The sequence below is a fragment of the Catharus ustulatus genome, chromosome Z (genome assembly GCF_009819885.2).
Source record: "Catharus ustulatus isolate bCatUst1 chromosome Z, bCatUst1.pri.v2, whole genome shotgun sequence".
Lineage (NCBI taxonomy): Eukaryota > Metazoa > Chordata > Aves > Passeriformes > Turdidae > Catharus > Catharus ustulatus.
In genome coordinates this window covers 35,591,931-35,609,264 of record NC_046262.2, presented here as the reverse complement: position 1 = coordinate 35,609,264, position 17,334 = coordinate 35,591,931, and the positions used below count along the sequence as shown (strand labels likewise).

The following is a 17,334-nucleotide window of genomic DNA, read 5'->3' as shown; positions in this document are numbered from 1 at the left end:
AATGGGTGCTGCTTTAAATACCTGGCAGACTTAAGGCTAACTGTCAGGATACCAAACTAGAAGTAGATTTGTCTCTTTTAAGTCCTTTGAATCCTTTTTCAAAGGTATGACCTGATAACAACAATACAGACGGGTCCTGACAGATAGATGGAGACAGAACACAACTTAGAATCTCTGTGATCTGATTTTCAACACTTTTAAATATATTCAGGTAATCAGCTAGCACATCTTTCAAGATGCCCTTCTAACATTTTTCAGTTACAACACTTGAAGCCCAAACAACCGAAAATTCATTTTCTTGCAACTTAGTTCTAAGTGTTACAGAAATGTAGCTTAAAACTCAGGATTTGAAGGTAGTCAGGAATGCAATATGACATAACCTTTTGTAAGCAATACAATCATACTGAGGAAAGGAAAAACAAAACTAAATAGGAAATATTTCAGGATTTCCATCAACTTGCAAAAAGTTGGAGGGAAAAGATAAAACCAAGAGAAATTATACACTACAAGATAAGACTATTCCAAAACAAAATGAGAACTAAAACAAAACCAAACCTTCCCCACCCCCTGAAAAGCACTCCAATTTGGACAAATTGAAGGGGAACAGTCATGAATCTTTCTTCTAGTTCTGTTAAAGTCTGGATAATGGTAACAGAGCATCCAAATGGGGGTGTACATACAGACAAATAGAAGGAAAATCACATTCATAGATTTCAGAGTATTGGGTTAGAAGGACAGTATTTGTGACTGGAGCAAGTGCATTTATACTACATTTAATATTCTTCACCAAAAAAAATAAAAATCAAATTGCTTTCAAGCACCGCCACAAGCCGTAACTAATACATATAAAGTTTAATTATTAATTACTGCCTTCTTTCAGATTGCAAACTTCTTATTCTACTTACTTTTAGGTGCCTTGATTATTAATGGAGACAGATCACAGATTTCAGAAAAACTATAAATATTTCACTTTAGTGTCCTAGAAAGATACTCAGACACTATGTATAAAATTAAGCAGTACATCAGCCTAGGAAAACCAAGGCTAACAAATTAACTGTAACTACTCAAGCCACATTATCTTGCCTAATTGTACTGATCTACTTAAATGTATTCTGCATTTGCTCTACTCTGAGTAACGCTTGCAAATAGAAACACTGCAGAGTCAACATACTACAGGTGACCATTCAATGTAACACAGTATCATTAAAAAAGGAATAAACTAATAATCCAGACTATTGTGGGTTGGAGTGAGGGACCCTACACCCCACAGTTTTGGGTATAATTGTTTCCAATTCAGCCATCCTTTGGCCACATTTTCCACAGTAGATCTCTCCCACCAGAAGTAGAAAGTGACTTATCCCAGAACAGTAATTTTGAAGAAACAGTATATGGAGTTAATTAATTTTCATTTTATTACAAGCTGAGAAACTAACTATTCCTTATAATCAAAAACCACAAACAAGGAAAGCTGAAAGACTGTATGACACACAATTCAATCACCATAGCTAAAAGGCACCTGCTTAAAATCTCCACAACCTCATGTTTCAGTTATTCATAGACTCATTTAAATGATGCAATTTTACCTCAACTTCTGCTTGTTGTCTTGCTAGAGTGATGTTAAAAATATCCAAGGTCTTTTCAAATTCCTAGAAGAGAGATAAGAAACGATTTTTGACAGTTCAACAATTGTTGCATTCCATAGCTCAGTTTTACAGGAAACAACAGCAAGCAGTTCAATTCATGCAATCCAAGTTAATTAGCTCAATCTGAAAACTTAAAACAAACCTGGGGAAAAAAAGCACGTCAGCTTAAGCAGTTCTTTATTGTAGTTTCTAATTTAAAGATTTACATAATGTACTTGCTAATACCACTCACAGAGAAACATAGTGACAAAGTTGCAAATATGGCGACTGAAAATTTTAACTTAGAACTGATTTAGGAACATTTTAACATTTAAGCTTTAACAAGTATCAAGATGAACAATATTTAAGCCTTGAACAGAGAATTACTAACCTCCAATAATTTTAAGATTTCTTCATTAGGTTTTTTAGATGTTATCTTTGTTTTATACATCTCTTTATAGTTCTTCACTTGCTTCCTATGATGTGAAATATGTTCCCATGACCACATTTGGAGCTTAGGTTGAACATTTACTTCAAGGATGCCATCAAGAACATATTTCCACCTAAAAGCAAAGACAAACTCATAGCTTATCTGTCTTTTGGTATATTGAAAAGACTTCTAAGGCTTTGCAGATTCTCCTAAATACAAATTCAAGTTGCCAAGAATGAAATCCCCTGACTAATATTGCACTTCTGATCAGCAAAGAAGCCTAAGAATTTTACTCTTTTTCCCCACACAAAGTTGACAGATTGCCATTTCCTAAAATTCAGAGGTAACTGTGCATGAAAAGTACCCATAAATCTACGCATGTATATGTGAGAAAAATATATTTGTACGGAAACTTCTGAAAGGAAATCAAATCCTTGTAATCTGTGTTGCAAAGGTTCACCTTCGCAAGGTATAATAGTATTATATGTTCTTATAATACTATCTAACATATGAGGGTGGGGGCTTCATTTAAACAAATTTATGATACAAAAATACTATCAGACTTAAGCTCCTGATAATGATCTTTAAGACCTCAATTAAAGGTTTCCAAATATTGCGTCCTCAGCCTTGGTTTTTGTCCTGGGGTGACTTTTTGGCGTTGAATTGTATCCCCGTTTGCCTGTTTAGGCCACGTGTAAGTTTTGTTCCTTTAAGGCTGGATTTGAGAGTGAAGAGGGGAAGAAGAAGTGGTGGAATGTCTGAGGTGGTTGTTTTTCAAAGCAGAGACAGGAGTTCCATTGCTTTGTCTCCTGGACTGTGTCACTGTGGTGGACAGTGGGACAGAGCTCTCCTTTGCTTTTAGTTAGTTTTTGACTAACTGAAACAGAGTTCCCTGGAAAGTTTTTTCCTTTTTCCTGGAATTATTTGAACCTGCTCTGAACTGGGGACCTGGGGGAAGCACCAGGATCTTGCACCTGTGGCCATCGGGGCCTGGCCTGGGCAGCGGCGTTTTCCAGTGTCGGAGGGATTGAGAACTGAGCCGAGCTACCACCTACAGGAGAGAGACTTTGTGAATTTGTCATCTCCTCAGAGCAGCAAGAGGTTTTGCTGTTTGGGATTGTTCATTTTCTGTGCTTTGCCTGTTGAACAAACAGGTTTTTTCCACTTCTCTCTGAGGAAGTTTCTTCCCAAACTGGTTGGGGAAGGGTTTGCTTCCTAGGGGACTCCTCTGGAGGTTTTCTCCCAAATTTGCCCTAAACCAGGACAGTTTGAGGTCCTCATCAACTTCTTACAATACTAACTAACAAATTATTTTCAAAGTCTAAGGTTGCCTACCATATCTTGGCGTTGTTGTGCACTGGAACATCAGGTCTGTACTTCCTATATGGCAGATTTCGAGTCATCATATCAATAGACTCAAGAAGCTCCATAACACTGAAGTACTAGGCAAACAAATTCAAACTGAGCATTATTATTTGCGAACAACAGGTATCAAGCTTCTCTTTGAAGAGAAAATCAATTACAAAGAAAAACAAGACTAATTTAATAGACTCTATACAAACATTATAAAATTTTAAACTGCCTTTCTTTTTCTTGCAAACTAACTTTTTTACTACATTACATATAACTTCAGAAAAATAGTTGGTACCTGTGGCTTATTGAATTCAACAGTTATATCCTGTAAATTTACATCTAAATCTATTTTCGGTGACGAAAAGTCAACATCAGATCGAGGATTCATAAGGAGCTTGGCTTTAGCTGAAATTGGGCGGAACACTAAAAAACACAAGTTGATATAAAAAGTGCAATTAAATTATTTAAGACTGTAATAAATTATACATATAATTATCTTAAATTATGCCAGATTATTAGCTTTACAATGCTGGACTTAAAAAAAAATGAACTGCACCAACACGTCTTAAAATAGAATACAATCTATTCTCAATTTTCAGTTTCACTCTGGCAACATTTATCAAACAAATTTTTGCAGCACCATACACCACCATAAACCTTCCTGCATACTGAATTACACACAGATGTTTCAATAGTTTACATGTGTAACAAATGTAATCTTTTTTGGCTATGATACATTTAAATAACAAGACAGTTTTGAATACAGCATTTATTTTACTATAGGAACACTTATGCCATAAGATTTTTTGTTGTTGTTGTTGTTGTTACGAATGCTTTATTCTTTGATAAATTATACTCACAACAATGCTTAAAACCAAACATTCCATATTTCTAATTTCAAGCCCAAGTAATCACTGAACAAAATCAATATGCATTCTACATAAAAGTCAGGCACATCACAAGAAAAAACATTCACAGCAGAAATATTTTATCTGTTCCATAGTTTAGTAATATCAGGCATTTGAAGCCACGTTTAGCTCAATATTTTCATCTGTTTCATCCAACAGTAAGAATTTCTATATTACTTCAGTTTATGTAAATCCTATTTCTATCAAATACAATTTATGTCATCTCAGCAAAAATACTGATGTACTACCCGCATTTCAAATACTCCAAATTCTCTGAAAGGTTCATACTAATGGAAACATGCATTTTTGCAAGAAGACACCATGAAACTTTTAGCTACACCTCTATATGGCAGCATTTCAATTAGCTTCCTCCCTCTATTTAGCTTCCTAAACTTCATTTGTATGGTTTTTATACATAAGTATAACGTTCATATTTACATGAAGTGATAAAACTAGCATTCATGCTTATTACCTTCCTATCAAAGTTTTAATCGAAAGACTTGCCCCAAACAGGACCAAATTTTCATTTACCACAGAACACCAGCACACTCAGCTTCTCTAAAAGCACTGCTGAATTTCAAGAGTGTAAATCTTTAATCATAAACTTTACACACATTTATTTTGAACTTAGTACATAAAGATTTAAACAATTTATAACTTTTAACACTTGTTTTCTTGCGAAAATAATCAAGGCTAGCTACTATAAAAGATGGGTAAGATCAGAAGAAATTACTAGATAGTTCTCTGTCAGTCAACAGAGACTCTTTTAGGGGAAAGCAGCAGCATAAAATTGACAGTGCCTTTTTTAATCCTCGCTATAGTGAAGTGAGGACTTTCTTGCAGGAGAACAAGCCACTTCTAAGGCCATTCACACTTGCGAACAGTTTCTAAACAATCACACAGATGTACACGATAAACAAAATCATGTATTTTCCATACAATGGAAAGCAAACTATCACCATGTTTGAGTAATGCCAATGTGACTTTCCGACTTAGGCAAGCAATACTCAAAGCAATATAACTGCAATATTCTCACAAAAAAAAGTTAATGTTTCAAAGTTGTGTGATTACTGTTTCCACCTCTCATTAAAAAATACACAGTAATTTCATGACTATAAGGCGCACCGGAATATAAGGCACACTGCCAGGAGTCGACAAATTTCGCAACTATGTACGTTATATAAGGCGCACCAGACTATAAGGTGCACCTTTTTTTTTGCAGCGAGGAGCTGCACTGCATGCAACAAAGTAACAAATTACTGGCAGGTGCTCAATTTGCAAACATTTTTCACAGATTGGCGTAGCCTTTAAATGCAGCCCCAGGCACCCTCCCCATGCCACAGGTACCGGCTTCCCCTGCCTGGCGGCCATAGCTGCCACGGGCCCAGGCACTCCCACACGGTGCTGGCTGGCGCAGCTCGGCCGCCGTGGCCAGCGCCAAATTCCCCCTGCGCCTGGGCTGCAGCCACAGCCGGCTCCATCCCCCCACACCCGGGCTGTGCCGCGACGCCGTAAGCACGAGCCGCGCCGCGATCCCAATGGCCCATGCCCCCCGGAGCTCCGAGCTGCGCTGTGATGCCAAAAGCGCAAGCCGTGCCATGATCCCGCCAGCCCGTGCCGCCCTCGTGCTCCGGGAGCCCCGTGTTGGCCCCGTGCTCCGGGAGCCCTGTGCCATGGCACCCCTGGCACCACGGGAGCCCTGTGCCACAGGAGCTGTGGTCACCCCAAGCCAACCCAGAAGTGGGAGCCATGGGAGCCATGGCCACCTTGAGCCGCGGCAGCCCTGGCAGTGCGGGAGCCCCGAGCCCGGGGTTTCCGTGGCACCAGGGCTGCCACGGTACGGGGCTCCTGCGGCACCGGGGCTGCCGCAGCCACGGCTCCCACTTCCAGGTTAGCAAATTTCACAACTTTGTACATTATATAAGGCGCACCGGACTATAAGGCGCACTTCTGGGTTCGGACCAAAATTTTAGTCAAAAGGGTGTGCCTTATAGTCGTGAAATTACTGTACTTTGCATAGAGCAGGTGACCTCAAAAACATACTCAAACTAATCTAAATTCACAAAACTGACACAGTGCATATGTAAACTTCTTGAATAAAGGAATTAATCAATGGATGTTAAAAATGGGGATCTATGTAGGACATTCAATTAGAATGATACATGACTCAAGACTCCCTTTTATCAAGGCTTTTTTAAGGCTACCTATACAATACATTATTCACTGTCAGAAAGACAGTAACTCTTCCAGGCTTAAACTGCACTCCTTAGTAAGATTTTTGAGAAACAGCCAAAGTGACAACCTCTAAGATGCACTAAAATTTAGAATTACAAATGCACATTACAATTAAATAACACTTACCAAAATCATAACCGTCTGGAATCACGTTGTGGCTGGCAACTCCCTGTTTTAAGTTAACCTACACACACACACCACAGAGTGAACAGATAAAGCTTTTAAAGTACAAAATGTTAGCATTTTTAAACAGTTCTTAGACAATCCCTCTAAACCAAAGCAAAATTCAAAATACTCATCTATGTTTTAACCAGAATGATATGTGTTGGAATCAGTGAGCCAGGTCTCTGAATTCTTCAGAGAGAAATCAGAGTGCAGGGATTGAATTAAAGTCTTTGGATAGATTGAAGCATGCTAAGTTTTTCACACATAAGTTTAGGTGTAAGCAAGTAGGAAAGTCAGTAAGTAAGTTTTAGTGTGAGCTGCAGTGCTTTTAGTAAGTAAAAGGACCAGATAATAGAATAGAAGAACAAGTTCTAGTGAAGGTTAACAAACATACTAATGTTTTCAGTGCAGGCTCCAGAAGTTTGTTGTAAGACCATGCTTAGACAAAATAGAGCTCCAGTGAGAATATTGCTTACATTTTTCAGATAGAACAAGACAGACTGTATACATAGTTTATACATATTCTAGCGTGTTAAGAAATTAAAATTCTAATAGGTTAAGTGGTAGTGGTCAGAATTTACATGTCAGCTTGTTGGAAAAATCCTATATAAGATTATGTATTGGGGAGACTTAGTGCTTTATGTCATTGTTCTTTGCTTTTTGCCATCACTTTGCCATTGCTTTCTATTTTGCTATTGCTTTGCTTGCCAGCATCTTCATCACCCAAGAAGATAGGAGCTGCCGCAGCAACATCAGTTTCCCAGGACCTTGATAGGAGCAGCTTCTACTTCTATTTGGGACTCCAGTGTAACAAAACTTAGCATAGACCTTTGATGACTGTGACTTTGCTTTTAAGACTGATGCACCTTTGCAATAAACAGCCTTTTAGCAACTATTAGCTGCTTTGCTCATTTAAGAGAACCCGACATGAAGGGTGCGTCAAGAGTACTGGAGGTTTATACTCTCACAGATATGTCCATCTTTACCTAATAAACATCACTGAATAGTGGTATGAAGACCATCAATTGTCTAAATTCTCTTAATGGCAGAAGACTGGATTTTTTTACTTTCTCAGGTGGGTGTTATACTTCCAACACATAAAAGCCTTAATATATACTATTTTTTCCTAATAATGCTTTTAGTAACAAACAATTCCCCAGGATATAAAACGAAGCAGGCCTGAATGTGAAGCATGTTCTCTGCTTCTCAGTTTCAACTGCCTAGATACACTATCTCATGCTTTACTTACCAATGATTCATCATAACCACCACGGTAGAACATCTCCGATTTCACATTCCAATAAGCAAAAAGGTTATCCAGTCGCACAAGCTGAAAATACAACAGAACATATGCATTTGCATCTACAAAGTTTTGATTAATGATTTAGATTTCACAAAATCTGGATGAATAAAAATATTCATCTTGTTACTTTTGCTATAGAACCTATACAGCGACATGTTTTCTTGATCATACTTTCTGTGAAAGAAGCTCTAATGCAGTTTGTTTATTAGCAATTCTCTCCTTAGCATACAGTTTATACTGTACCTTGTGGAACAACTTGGCAGTTTCATCATGTAAACATGGATTCCAATTCTTATCTGAGGTCTGAAATGAGAATTAAACAAAAATACTCCAATATCTATAATTCACCAACATGTTATAACTGAAACAGACTGCAAAAAAAGCAAAAGTAATGTCATCATAATTAAATGTAATAGAAAATAATAGGATACAATCTTCTGATTGAAGATTATTAATCCACTACTTTGAGAACTTGAAATGGCTACTTCCCCCAAAAAATATGTAAATGTATGTACACTGATAGGCTGCACATGAGAACTAAAGACACTATAAGATTCTATTTTCAGATTCATCTTTCAAACTGTGTTCCTTTACACCAATAATATTTTTAGGCAGGCTCATTGGACAGAGATAAACAAGGTATTGAATTATTTTATAATTCTGGAAGCAATTAATTTAGTTCGAGCCTAAAGAAGACCCTTCAATGTGCTAGGAACAAGGATTCACAAAACCACCATTTCATTCAAGAAAGTAATATTTACTTAAGACATACTTTCTTTAAGACTAGCAGTTACCCAGCAAAAACTACTGAATCAGCAGCTCAGTATAATTAACATACTGCTCCTACTACACAGCTTTCCAGAAAAAAAAAATTTCATACCTCCTGTGATTACTACTCTTAGCACCTTAAAGTGTAGTTCACAGATTAAAAAAAAAAATAGCTCCAGTTGAAAAAAATATGTCTGTCTTTTTTCTTTTTTTTTCCTTTCTCACCACTCCCTGTTATCACATGGTATCTCCTCTTTTTGGAGCTCAAGTCAGTTTCAGCAAAACATTCAGAATGAACAGCCCAAATCCAGCAAAGTGTATTGGAAACCACAGAGTGTAGTAGGCAAAAGAGTAAGAATTTCCTCCTAAAGACCTACTTTAATGCTAGCATTTTATCTTGAACGGCACACCCACCACAGTACTTACACTGAATTTGATAAACCAAGTAGTTATCATTGTGCATTGCTGATGATTATAACTATACTTTCCGTTAGACAGTACATTACCAGAAAGCACAACACACAAAAGCACAACACACAAAAGCAAAACTTCACCTATTGGCATATATTAACATGCTTTTCAGATAAAAGGTGAGAAATAAAATTACCTGCAAACTTAGATTCTGAAGTGAAACCCCAAATGACAAGGGGTTATCACGATTTGTGATCTAATAGAACAAAGGAAAAGACAAAAAAAAGAAATTATTTCACACTCTATGAGCACATATTTGGCTAAGAACTTAAGTATCTTTATGTTTTGGTCCAAACTTTTTATCAGTTTGTTTGGCTTTTTTAATCAGGCTAAGGTAATTCCACAACCTTACTAGTATTCTCTCTCTTAGCATGAAAATCAACTAGAAGAAATCAGACAGGTTCCCAATTTCATGTTACAGTGCACAACCCCTTATGCTGAGATACACAAAAGTACTTACGTCATCTTCATAGCGAATATGGATGTTGGAAATCTTCAGCTGAAGATTTTTGATGACCTGAGTAACTAGTTTTTCCACAAAAGTGTCTTGTTTCTCTTCCTTTACTTTATCTATGTCAAAAGGAAAACAATTTTACATTTTGTTTACATTTCAGTATTTTTTAAGATTAGACAAAAGAATAACAATAAATTTCACATGATAAGTATTTGAATTTACTATTACAGTAATTTCACGACTATAAGGCACACCCTTTTGACTAAAATTTTCTCCCAAAACCGGAAGTGCGCCTTATAGTCCGGTGCGCCTTATCTGATGGACAAAGTGGCAAAATTTGCCGAACCGGAAGTGCGAGCCGCGAGGGGAGTGGCTCCGCAGCAGGGCTGGGCTGTGAGGAGGGAGTGGCCCCGCAGGGCCGTGCCAGGCTGTGAGGGGGAGTGGCCCCGCGGGGCCATGCAGGGCTGTGAGGGGGAGTGGCCTGGCGGGGCCGTGCCGGGCTGTGAGGAGGGAAGGGCCCCGCGGGGCCGTGCTGGGCTGTGAGGAGGGAAGGGCCCCGCGGGGCCGTGCCTGTCTGTGAGGGGGGAAGGGCCCCGCGGGGCCGTGCAGGGCTGTGAGGGGGGAAGGGCCCCGCGGGGCCGTGCCGGGCTGTGAGGGGGGAAGGGCCCCGCGGGGCCGTGCAGGGCTGTGAAGGGGAGTGGCCTGGCGGGGTCGTGCCGGGCTGTGAGGGGGGAAGGGCCCCACGGGGCCGTGCCGGGCTGTGAGGAGGGAAGGGCCCCGCGGGGCCGTGCCGGGCTGTGAGGGGGGAAGGGCCCCGCGGGGCCGTGCTGGGCTGTGAGGGGGGAAGGGCCCCGCGGGGCCGTGCTGGGCTGTGAGGGGGAGTGGCCTGGCGGGGCCGTGCCAGGGGAAGGGCCCCGCGGGGCCGTGCCGGGCTGTGAGGAGAGAGCAGCCCCGCGGGGCCGTGCCTGTCTGTGAGGGGGGAAGGGCCCCGCGGGGCCGTGCCGGGCTGTGAGGGGGGAAGGGCCCCGCGGGGCCGTGCCGGTCTGTGAGGGGGGAAGGGCCCCGGGGCTGTGAGGAGGGAACAGCCCCGCGGGGCTGTGCCTGGCTGTGAGGGGAGAGGTGTCCCGTAGCAGCGTCAGGATGTGAGGGGAGAGGCGCTCCGCGTGGGGGGGCCTACTAGCATCAGCGCGGCCGCCGCGCAGGGTGGGAAAGCCTCTGGAATCAGGGCAGTGGCGGCGCGGGGCAAGCCCGCCGACATGGGGGCACCTGGAGCACCAGGGAACTCCTGGAGCAGCGGGGCCCCGGGGACGCCGCACGGAGCGGCAGCAGGCGTTCCCCGGCCCTGGGGACACCGCACGGAGCGGCGGAGGGCTTTCTCTGGCCCCGGGGACGCCGCACAGAGCGGTGGCGGGCATTTTCCAGCCCCGGGGACGCTGCACGGAGCGGCGGCAGGCGTTCCCTGGCCCCGGGGACGCCGCAAGCAGCGGTTGCGGGCCTTTTCCGGCGCCGGGGACGCCGCACGGAGCGGCGGCGGGCATTTTCCGGTGCCGGGGACGCCGCACGGAGCAGCGGCGGGCCTTTTCCGGCGCCGGGGACGCCGCACGGAGCGGCGGCAGGCGTTCCCTGGCCCCGGGGATGCCGCACGGAATGGCGGATACAGGCAGGCCCGGGGGCCAATGGCTGCCGGGTTGGGGCGGGGCCTTGGCCAGCAACCGCGCGGGGGGAGCTGGGGGCGGAGCCTCGCTTAAAAAAAAAAAAAAAAAAAATAAAAAGTGCGCCTTATAGTCCGGTGCGCCTTATCTGATCTGCAAAGTTGCAAAATTTGCCAGCTCCCGGGGGGTGCGCCTTATAGTCCGGTGCGCCTTATGGTCGTGAAATTACTGTACTTTGCAGTCCAGTTATTTAAAAACATGTTTGCTCTGTATACTCTACATTTATATTCTCAGATTTGAAGGTTTCCTAGCTTTACTACCCACTGCATGAAGGATCAGGTAGTTCAAAAGTATGACCAGCACCCAACAATACTCAAGGTGAGCCAACCATATTTCTTGGAAGTATCAGAAGTTGTATTTAAAGATAAGAATTCGCATGTATAGAAGAACAGATTGAGGCAAACTTTAAAAAGTTGTATAGGTAAAAATTATTTGATACTGGAAACAGTTTCTTATGAAAGAGAAAAGAAAATATCAGGTGACATATGATACTAAAGAAATATTTCATAAGCCCAGTTTATAGCAGATCACATCAATGCCCAAACCTTTTTATTTTCAGAATGCTGGTTCTGCAATACTGATGGCAATTATACCTAAAAAAACCCATAACTAGTACATTTTAAAGTAACAAGGAAAAAACAACAATCTAGGACACTTTGACAAAGTCTGCATCTTTATGTATTAAAATACAGAAAAAAGCAGCATCACTTTCATTAGCTTTTCCCACTCTTACCTCTGTCAGCTATCTTCTGCTTTGCTTCTTCTATTCTTTGCAATTCTCTTTGCCTTGCTTCCAAGAGTTGCCTGGCTTCTTTTTCAGCATCATATTTTATGCCTAAACAAATAATGTAAAAAGTGTAATACCAAAAAATCTTACATATTTCTTTAAAGACACTGTTTCAAAAGCTGTAATTTTTATATTTTTGGTAACAGTTACAGAACAGCAAAAAAATTAGGTGACAAAATGCAAATTACTGAAAGACATCCACTCCATTAGTTAATTGCAATTAACAATTAAAATATAAAAATATCTAGCAGGAATAAAGCTTATGAAAACAGTATCAACCCATTCCAGGTAATTCTGAAATCCCACCAATCACTTCTTCCTAATACGTTAACTTACTGGCTGTGGGCACAATAAGTAAATAAACTCCATCAAGGACTGCCTCAACTGGTTGAGTATAAAGGTTTTGCCATGGAATCTGTAGGTTAAGTTGACCTACAAACATGAAAGCATATAGTTAAATAGTTGACTGAAAAAGAAATGCAAAGATAACTTATATTAAACACCAAATCTCTTAATTATTATACCGGAGAGAAAGTACCCCAGCGCACTTGAGGCAAAAGATGCCTCAGTTGAGTTGTATTTTTTTACACAAACAACATGAGAAGTTCTTCTGTGAGCAGAACTATCAAATCTACAGTCTTTCCTTATTCCCTTGAATTACATTCCTCCTTATTGGCAATGTCTCCCTCCTTGGAAATCCACTGCAGCACTCTCAGAAACAAGAAAAGCGTATGGGCAGCTCATCATCAGCTAAATACTAGGTTTTGTGAACACAGGAACCATGAGGTTACAGTGCCCCTCCTTCACCCAAGTGCAAAGTGTAATAAAATATTAAATCAGTCAGAGAACATACATTATTACAGTGTTGATTTAAAGGAAATATAATGGTTTTAGACTTAGTTTACTTTAGGAAACCACTAACTTTTACAATACAATCAACTTTCAATTAGAAAATTTTACATTTTAGCAAAAACAAGGAAGGAAGGAGATGAAGAGGCAAGTGAAAGGTAAAAATCAGCCATGGAGTCTTGTTAGACAAGGAATGAGATCCAGTCCAACTGCTCATCTTTGCTGTGTTAGGCTATTTTCTCATTAACACTGAGGTGATTAAAAAAGACTCCAGTATACTTTATCAAAAGGAGTTTCTTCAAAAAGTTTCTTTTCAGAAGAGACGAACTTCAGAATGTACAAAGTATACAAATCAACGAACATATGGAAATTGCTTGCTTAGGATGCCTAAAGTCACTTGCAAAGAAAGATAGTATGTTTAGAAACTCCTGCATCTGTACAAGATAAAATGCAACTTACTAATATGTCCTGCTTTAACTTTAAATGGCACATCCAACTGACTCTGAAAGAAAGAGATTTAGAAAATTTAAGTTCAATTCAGCAACTTGCAAAATGTTCCAATGCAGGAAAAGATATCATTATAACCTTAACAAAGTTACCTGTCAACCACAGGAAAAAAAAGTCAGTATAATGGATACACAACCATTTGGTTAACAATTTAGATAGTTATGCCATGTTAGGCTAAATATATTTCCAAAAACAAAGTCCTAGCTTCATGAGCTTTAGAAAAAAAAAAGTCTTTCAGTACTGATTTTGACCTAAGCACATTCCTTTAGCAATTATTGAGAGTTCTCTTAGGGGAGAAAAAATGCATACACTTTCCTCTCTAAATTTAATCTCAAATTAACCACATAATCTATACACGTGCAGAGAAAGCAAATCAGTAAGTTTCCACTTACAGTATATCCTAAAACAAGAACTATACACATTAAACCCAAAACATAACTCAGGAATCATTTTTGCAACTATAATTGTTATTTTCAGTAGCTTACCAATGCATTTTCTTTTATTTCCAGATTCTTCAGTGCTACAGCTCCTATAGGTAAAGAAGTCAACAAGTCAAAACTGGAATAAGCAGATAGTAGTGGTATACACTTCAAATCCCAAAGTCTGAATCAGTGGGTTGCAGAAGCCTAGAAGATAAGGTGGCTAATGTATACGTCTCAAACACCAATGGAGAATAGCAGTGGAGTCAAACAAGATTCATTGGTAAGAACATGCCTGGGATGTGGCAGGAAAAGGTGGCCATAGAGACACAAGCGAGAACTCTTCTTGGATAAAGGCCTATGCTCTGGCTCCTGAAGTAGAGCATAAGCAAAGGAACGAGGTCAAGAAGCAGGCAGGGACTGTCAACCTAAGGTCAATACAGTATGGAGGGATTAAGACTTCTAGAGACCCCCAAAGCCCTCTGATCCATTTCCAGAAAGGTCTACAAGAATGAACTGCAGAAAATAACTCATTTGCATAGCAAACAAGCAAATTAGTTCTGTGACATGCAAACCTTAACTGTATAAAGGCACCCACACCACACCTGGGCACATGTGCCCCAGGACCCTAGACACTCCATCAGCTGCACTGATGCTGGAGCCAGGACTGCTGACCTTTCTTCCTTTGTTTCTCTGTACTGCACTTTAATCTTTCTGTCTTTCTCCCATCCCTTATCCAAGATCTACCATGTGTTTGTACTATAAGGGATTAATTTACACCAATTTCCACACTGTGTGTATCATTTAATAATATAACTTCGTAAGTTTTTACAGACACGCTGACTTTCCTTGCTCCTTTTTGACCACGGGTACCTACCAACTTTGGATGTTCCTTTCCCCTTCACAATGGGGTCACCCCAGTGGTCGATGACCTATGGTTCCCAAAACTTTTACTGTGGAAGAGAACCACAGCCTACATGTCAAATATCCATGAAAGATTATTAAGACCAGGAAAGATGATTAATCATTCTACAAAATAATATTTGAGATTGTCTCATGAAGCTTGCACGTCCATGAAAAATAACCTAAAATCACTCAAAGTCAAAATGCTGGAAATCCCTGTCTCAGTTTTTTAAGGACCCATTTTGAAAAGTTAGCTTCTTTTTCCTCAACCATCTGTTTCCTATGCTTGTAGAAATCTAGCAACAGTAAATGTGAGTGGAATTTTAGCCCTCAAAAGGTCTTATTCTTGCCAGTTTTATTTATAGGCTTACAAAAATTCACAGAAAGTAGTTCAGTAACCCAATTTTTTAAGAGAGAAATTCAGTATACTGCGAACAAAGAAAACTTGAATTGCAGGATAAATTTTACAATGCACTTCATGTCAAACGCTTGCCATAACAAAAGAATACTGGGACCAGAAAACTCATAACTTAATCATGCACATACTCCAAAGCAATATCTTCTGCAAAATCTACAAGAACAGAACTTCCGTGATGGTTACTTTCAAATTAGTTGCATAGCATTAACACATGCACATGTAACAGACACCTGATACAGCTGAGCAAGAGCATAAATGAGATTCCAGAAACCAGAAGATTACAGGCCTGGAAAAGAATACAACTTGAGTTTGCAAACAAAGATTTAATTGACCCAAAAATGCTTTTCTTTCAGGATGTATGTTAGAAATAGGAAAATGTACGGGGAAATGGGAGCTCCAACTGCAAGAATATTCTTGCAGTTATATAGTGCTAATGGCAATAAGTAACTGTTCAAAGTACCACCAGTTTTGGAAAATTGAACCCAAATCTCAAAAGTGCACACATTAGAAGAGTTGGCTCAAGTTGTTCAACAGATATGAAAGAGGTGACCAGGTAAACTAATCCATCCATCTCATAGCACTCACAAAATACCATGAAGTCTTTAATGTTTTAATTTATTCATTGCAACAGTTTATAATCACTTTCCAGTAGAAGTCTATACATCAGACATGTGCTAACATCAGCCTCTCCAGAGAAATACTACATGCAGAAGGATGCTTTTTGATAGCTAATGACACTGCTGCTAAGCCTTAAAATACACATACACTGCCAGGAACAACAGAAAAGGTAGCGGGGGAAAAGGCAAAGAGAGCATTCCCAAAAGCAGCCTATAACAACTCTAGGAACTAGAACTATATAGTCTTTATAGACAATAACTAGGTGATAATTTTAAATACCATTGGTTCAATTTCATTCTAAATTTATTTCCTGATAAAGCTTACTTTGCAGCAATCATTTAAACACTAATAAAACCCCATTTACTTCTTCAAGAAGATATCACTAATTGTAATTGCATTCAGGGCAAGTAATTCTAATGGTATCCAGAGCAAAGGTTCAGGTTCGTAACCAAGTTACCAGGTGCAATTTCTTCAGGTCAGTTGAGCCATGTTAAAAACATTAACAAGGAAACTTGTAAGTCTACGTGACACACAAAGCAGTTTGACTGGGTTGAGTTTCTTCGCTTCCACTGATGGCTATGTAAACATTCCCTCTCATTTATCAAGAGCCTGACACATGCCACAGTTCCACAGAGGCACAGTAACTCAAGCTACAATAATTTGGCAGCCTGGATGCTTTTAAAAACAGAGTGCTGCAACATGAGTAAGGATTATCTTAAGCACTTACAAACAATATTTTGTGATGGCAGAACTATTTCTCATTTTACCTGAGCACATCATAATGGTAGACAATAAATACAGAATCAATAATGCTTCAAACAAGAATACTTTGAAATTTCTACATTAAATGTTGGGATTTGGAAGTGGGGTACAAAATTCTTCACTGCTTTTCTTATCATTTTACAATTTTTAAAAATCACTTATGATTCTACAATTAAAAATTTAATGTTTCAGTTAAGAATCACTCCAAGAAATACAGATTACTAGAACTCCAGACATCAGAATTTTAGTATAAAATTACTGAAACATGTTTACTAAAATATAACATATTTAACATATATAACATAATATAAACCTTGATATGGTCTAAACACAGCAAATGGACCATCAAGCACAAAAAGGCTACTAAAGAGGCCCAAGGTTTTGTGTATTGATGTAACCTTTATTTTTCCTATACTTGAGAGAGACCCCAAGAGACAGACTAAACATTCCTGCAGTAAAGAGGTAACATTTCCAAGCCTCCACACCTGCAAAGCTTGCAACTAACTCCGATGCTCAGGATTTGCAATGCAGTTATTGACCGTGCCAGTATTCTTTTTCATTACCAAAATTTAGTCTCAACGACATGTAGCCATTTCCCTTGCAATGAAATGTAGATCTAAATGCAACTACACTGAATCCCGACCATTCTG

General features: G+C 40.0%; 1 protein-coding gene across 7 annotated transcripts in view; it reads right to left on the bottom strand.

Moving 5' to 3' along the window:
- The window catches only part of VPS13A (vacuolar protein sorting 13 homolog A), a 121,179-nt gene that overhangs the window by 95,878 nt on the left and 7,967 nt on the right, over positions 1-17,334 (bottom strand). For all 7 annotated transcript variants that reach the window (XM_033085189.1, XM_033085190.1, XM_033085191.1 and 4 more), the window contains exons 2-14: positions 14,050-14,093; positions 13,517-13,559; positions 12,545-12,640; positions 12,155-12,256; positions 9,716-9,825; positions 9,392-9,451; positions 8,260-8,319; positions 7,963-8,043; positions 6,675-6,732; positions 3,701-3,828; positions 3,388-3,494; positions 2,014-2,185; positions 1,584-1,646 (exon numbers count right to left, since the gene is read on the bottom strand). In XM_033085189.1, the coding sequence (XP_032941080.1) occupies positions 1,584-1,646; positions 2,014-2,185; positions 3,388-3,494; positions 3,701-3,828; positions 6,675-6,732; positions 7,963-8,043; positions 8,260-8,319; positions 9,392-9,451; positions 9,716-9,825; positions 12,155-12,256; positions 12,545-12,640; positions 13,517-13,559; positions 14,050-14,093 (1,124 nt within the window). The remainder of the gene's footprint in view (positions 1-1,583; positions 1,647-2,013; positions 2,186-3,387; positions 3,495-3,700; positions 3,829-6,674; positions 6,733-7,962; positions 8,044-8,259; positions 8,320-9,391; positions 9,452-9,715; positions 9,826-12,154; positions 12,257-12,544; positions 12,641-13,516; positions 13,560-14,049; positions 14,094-17,334) is intronic.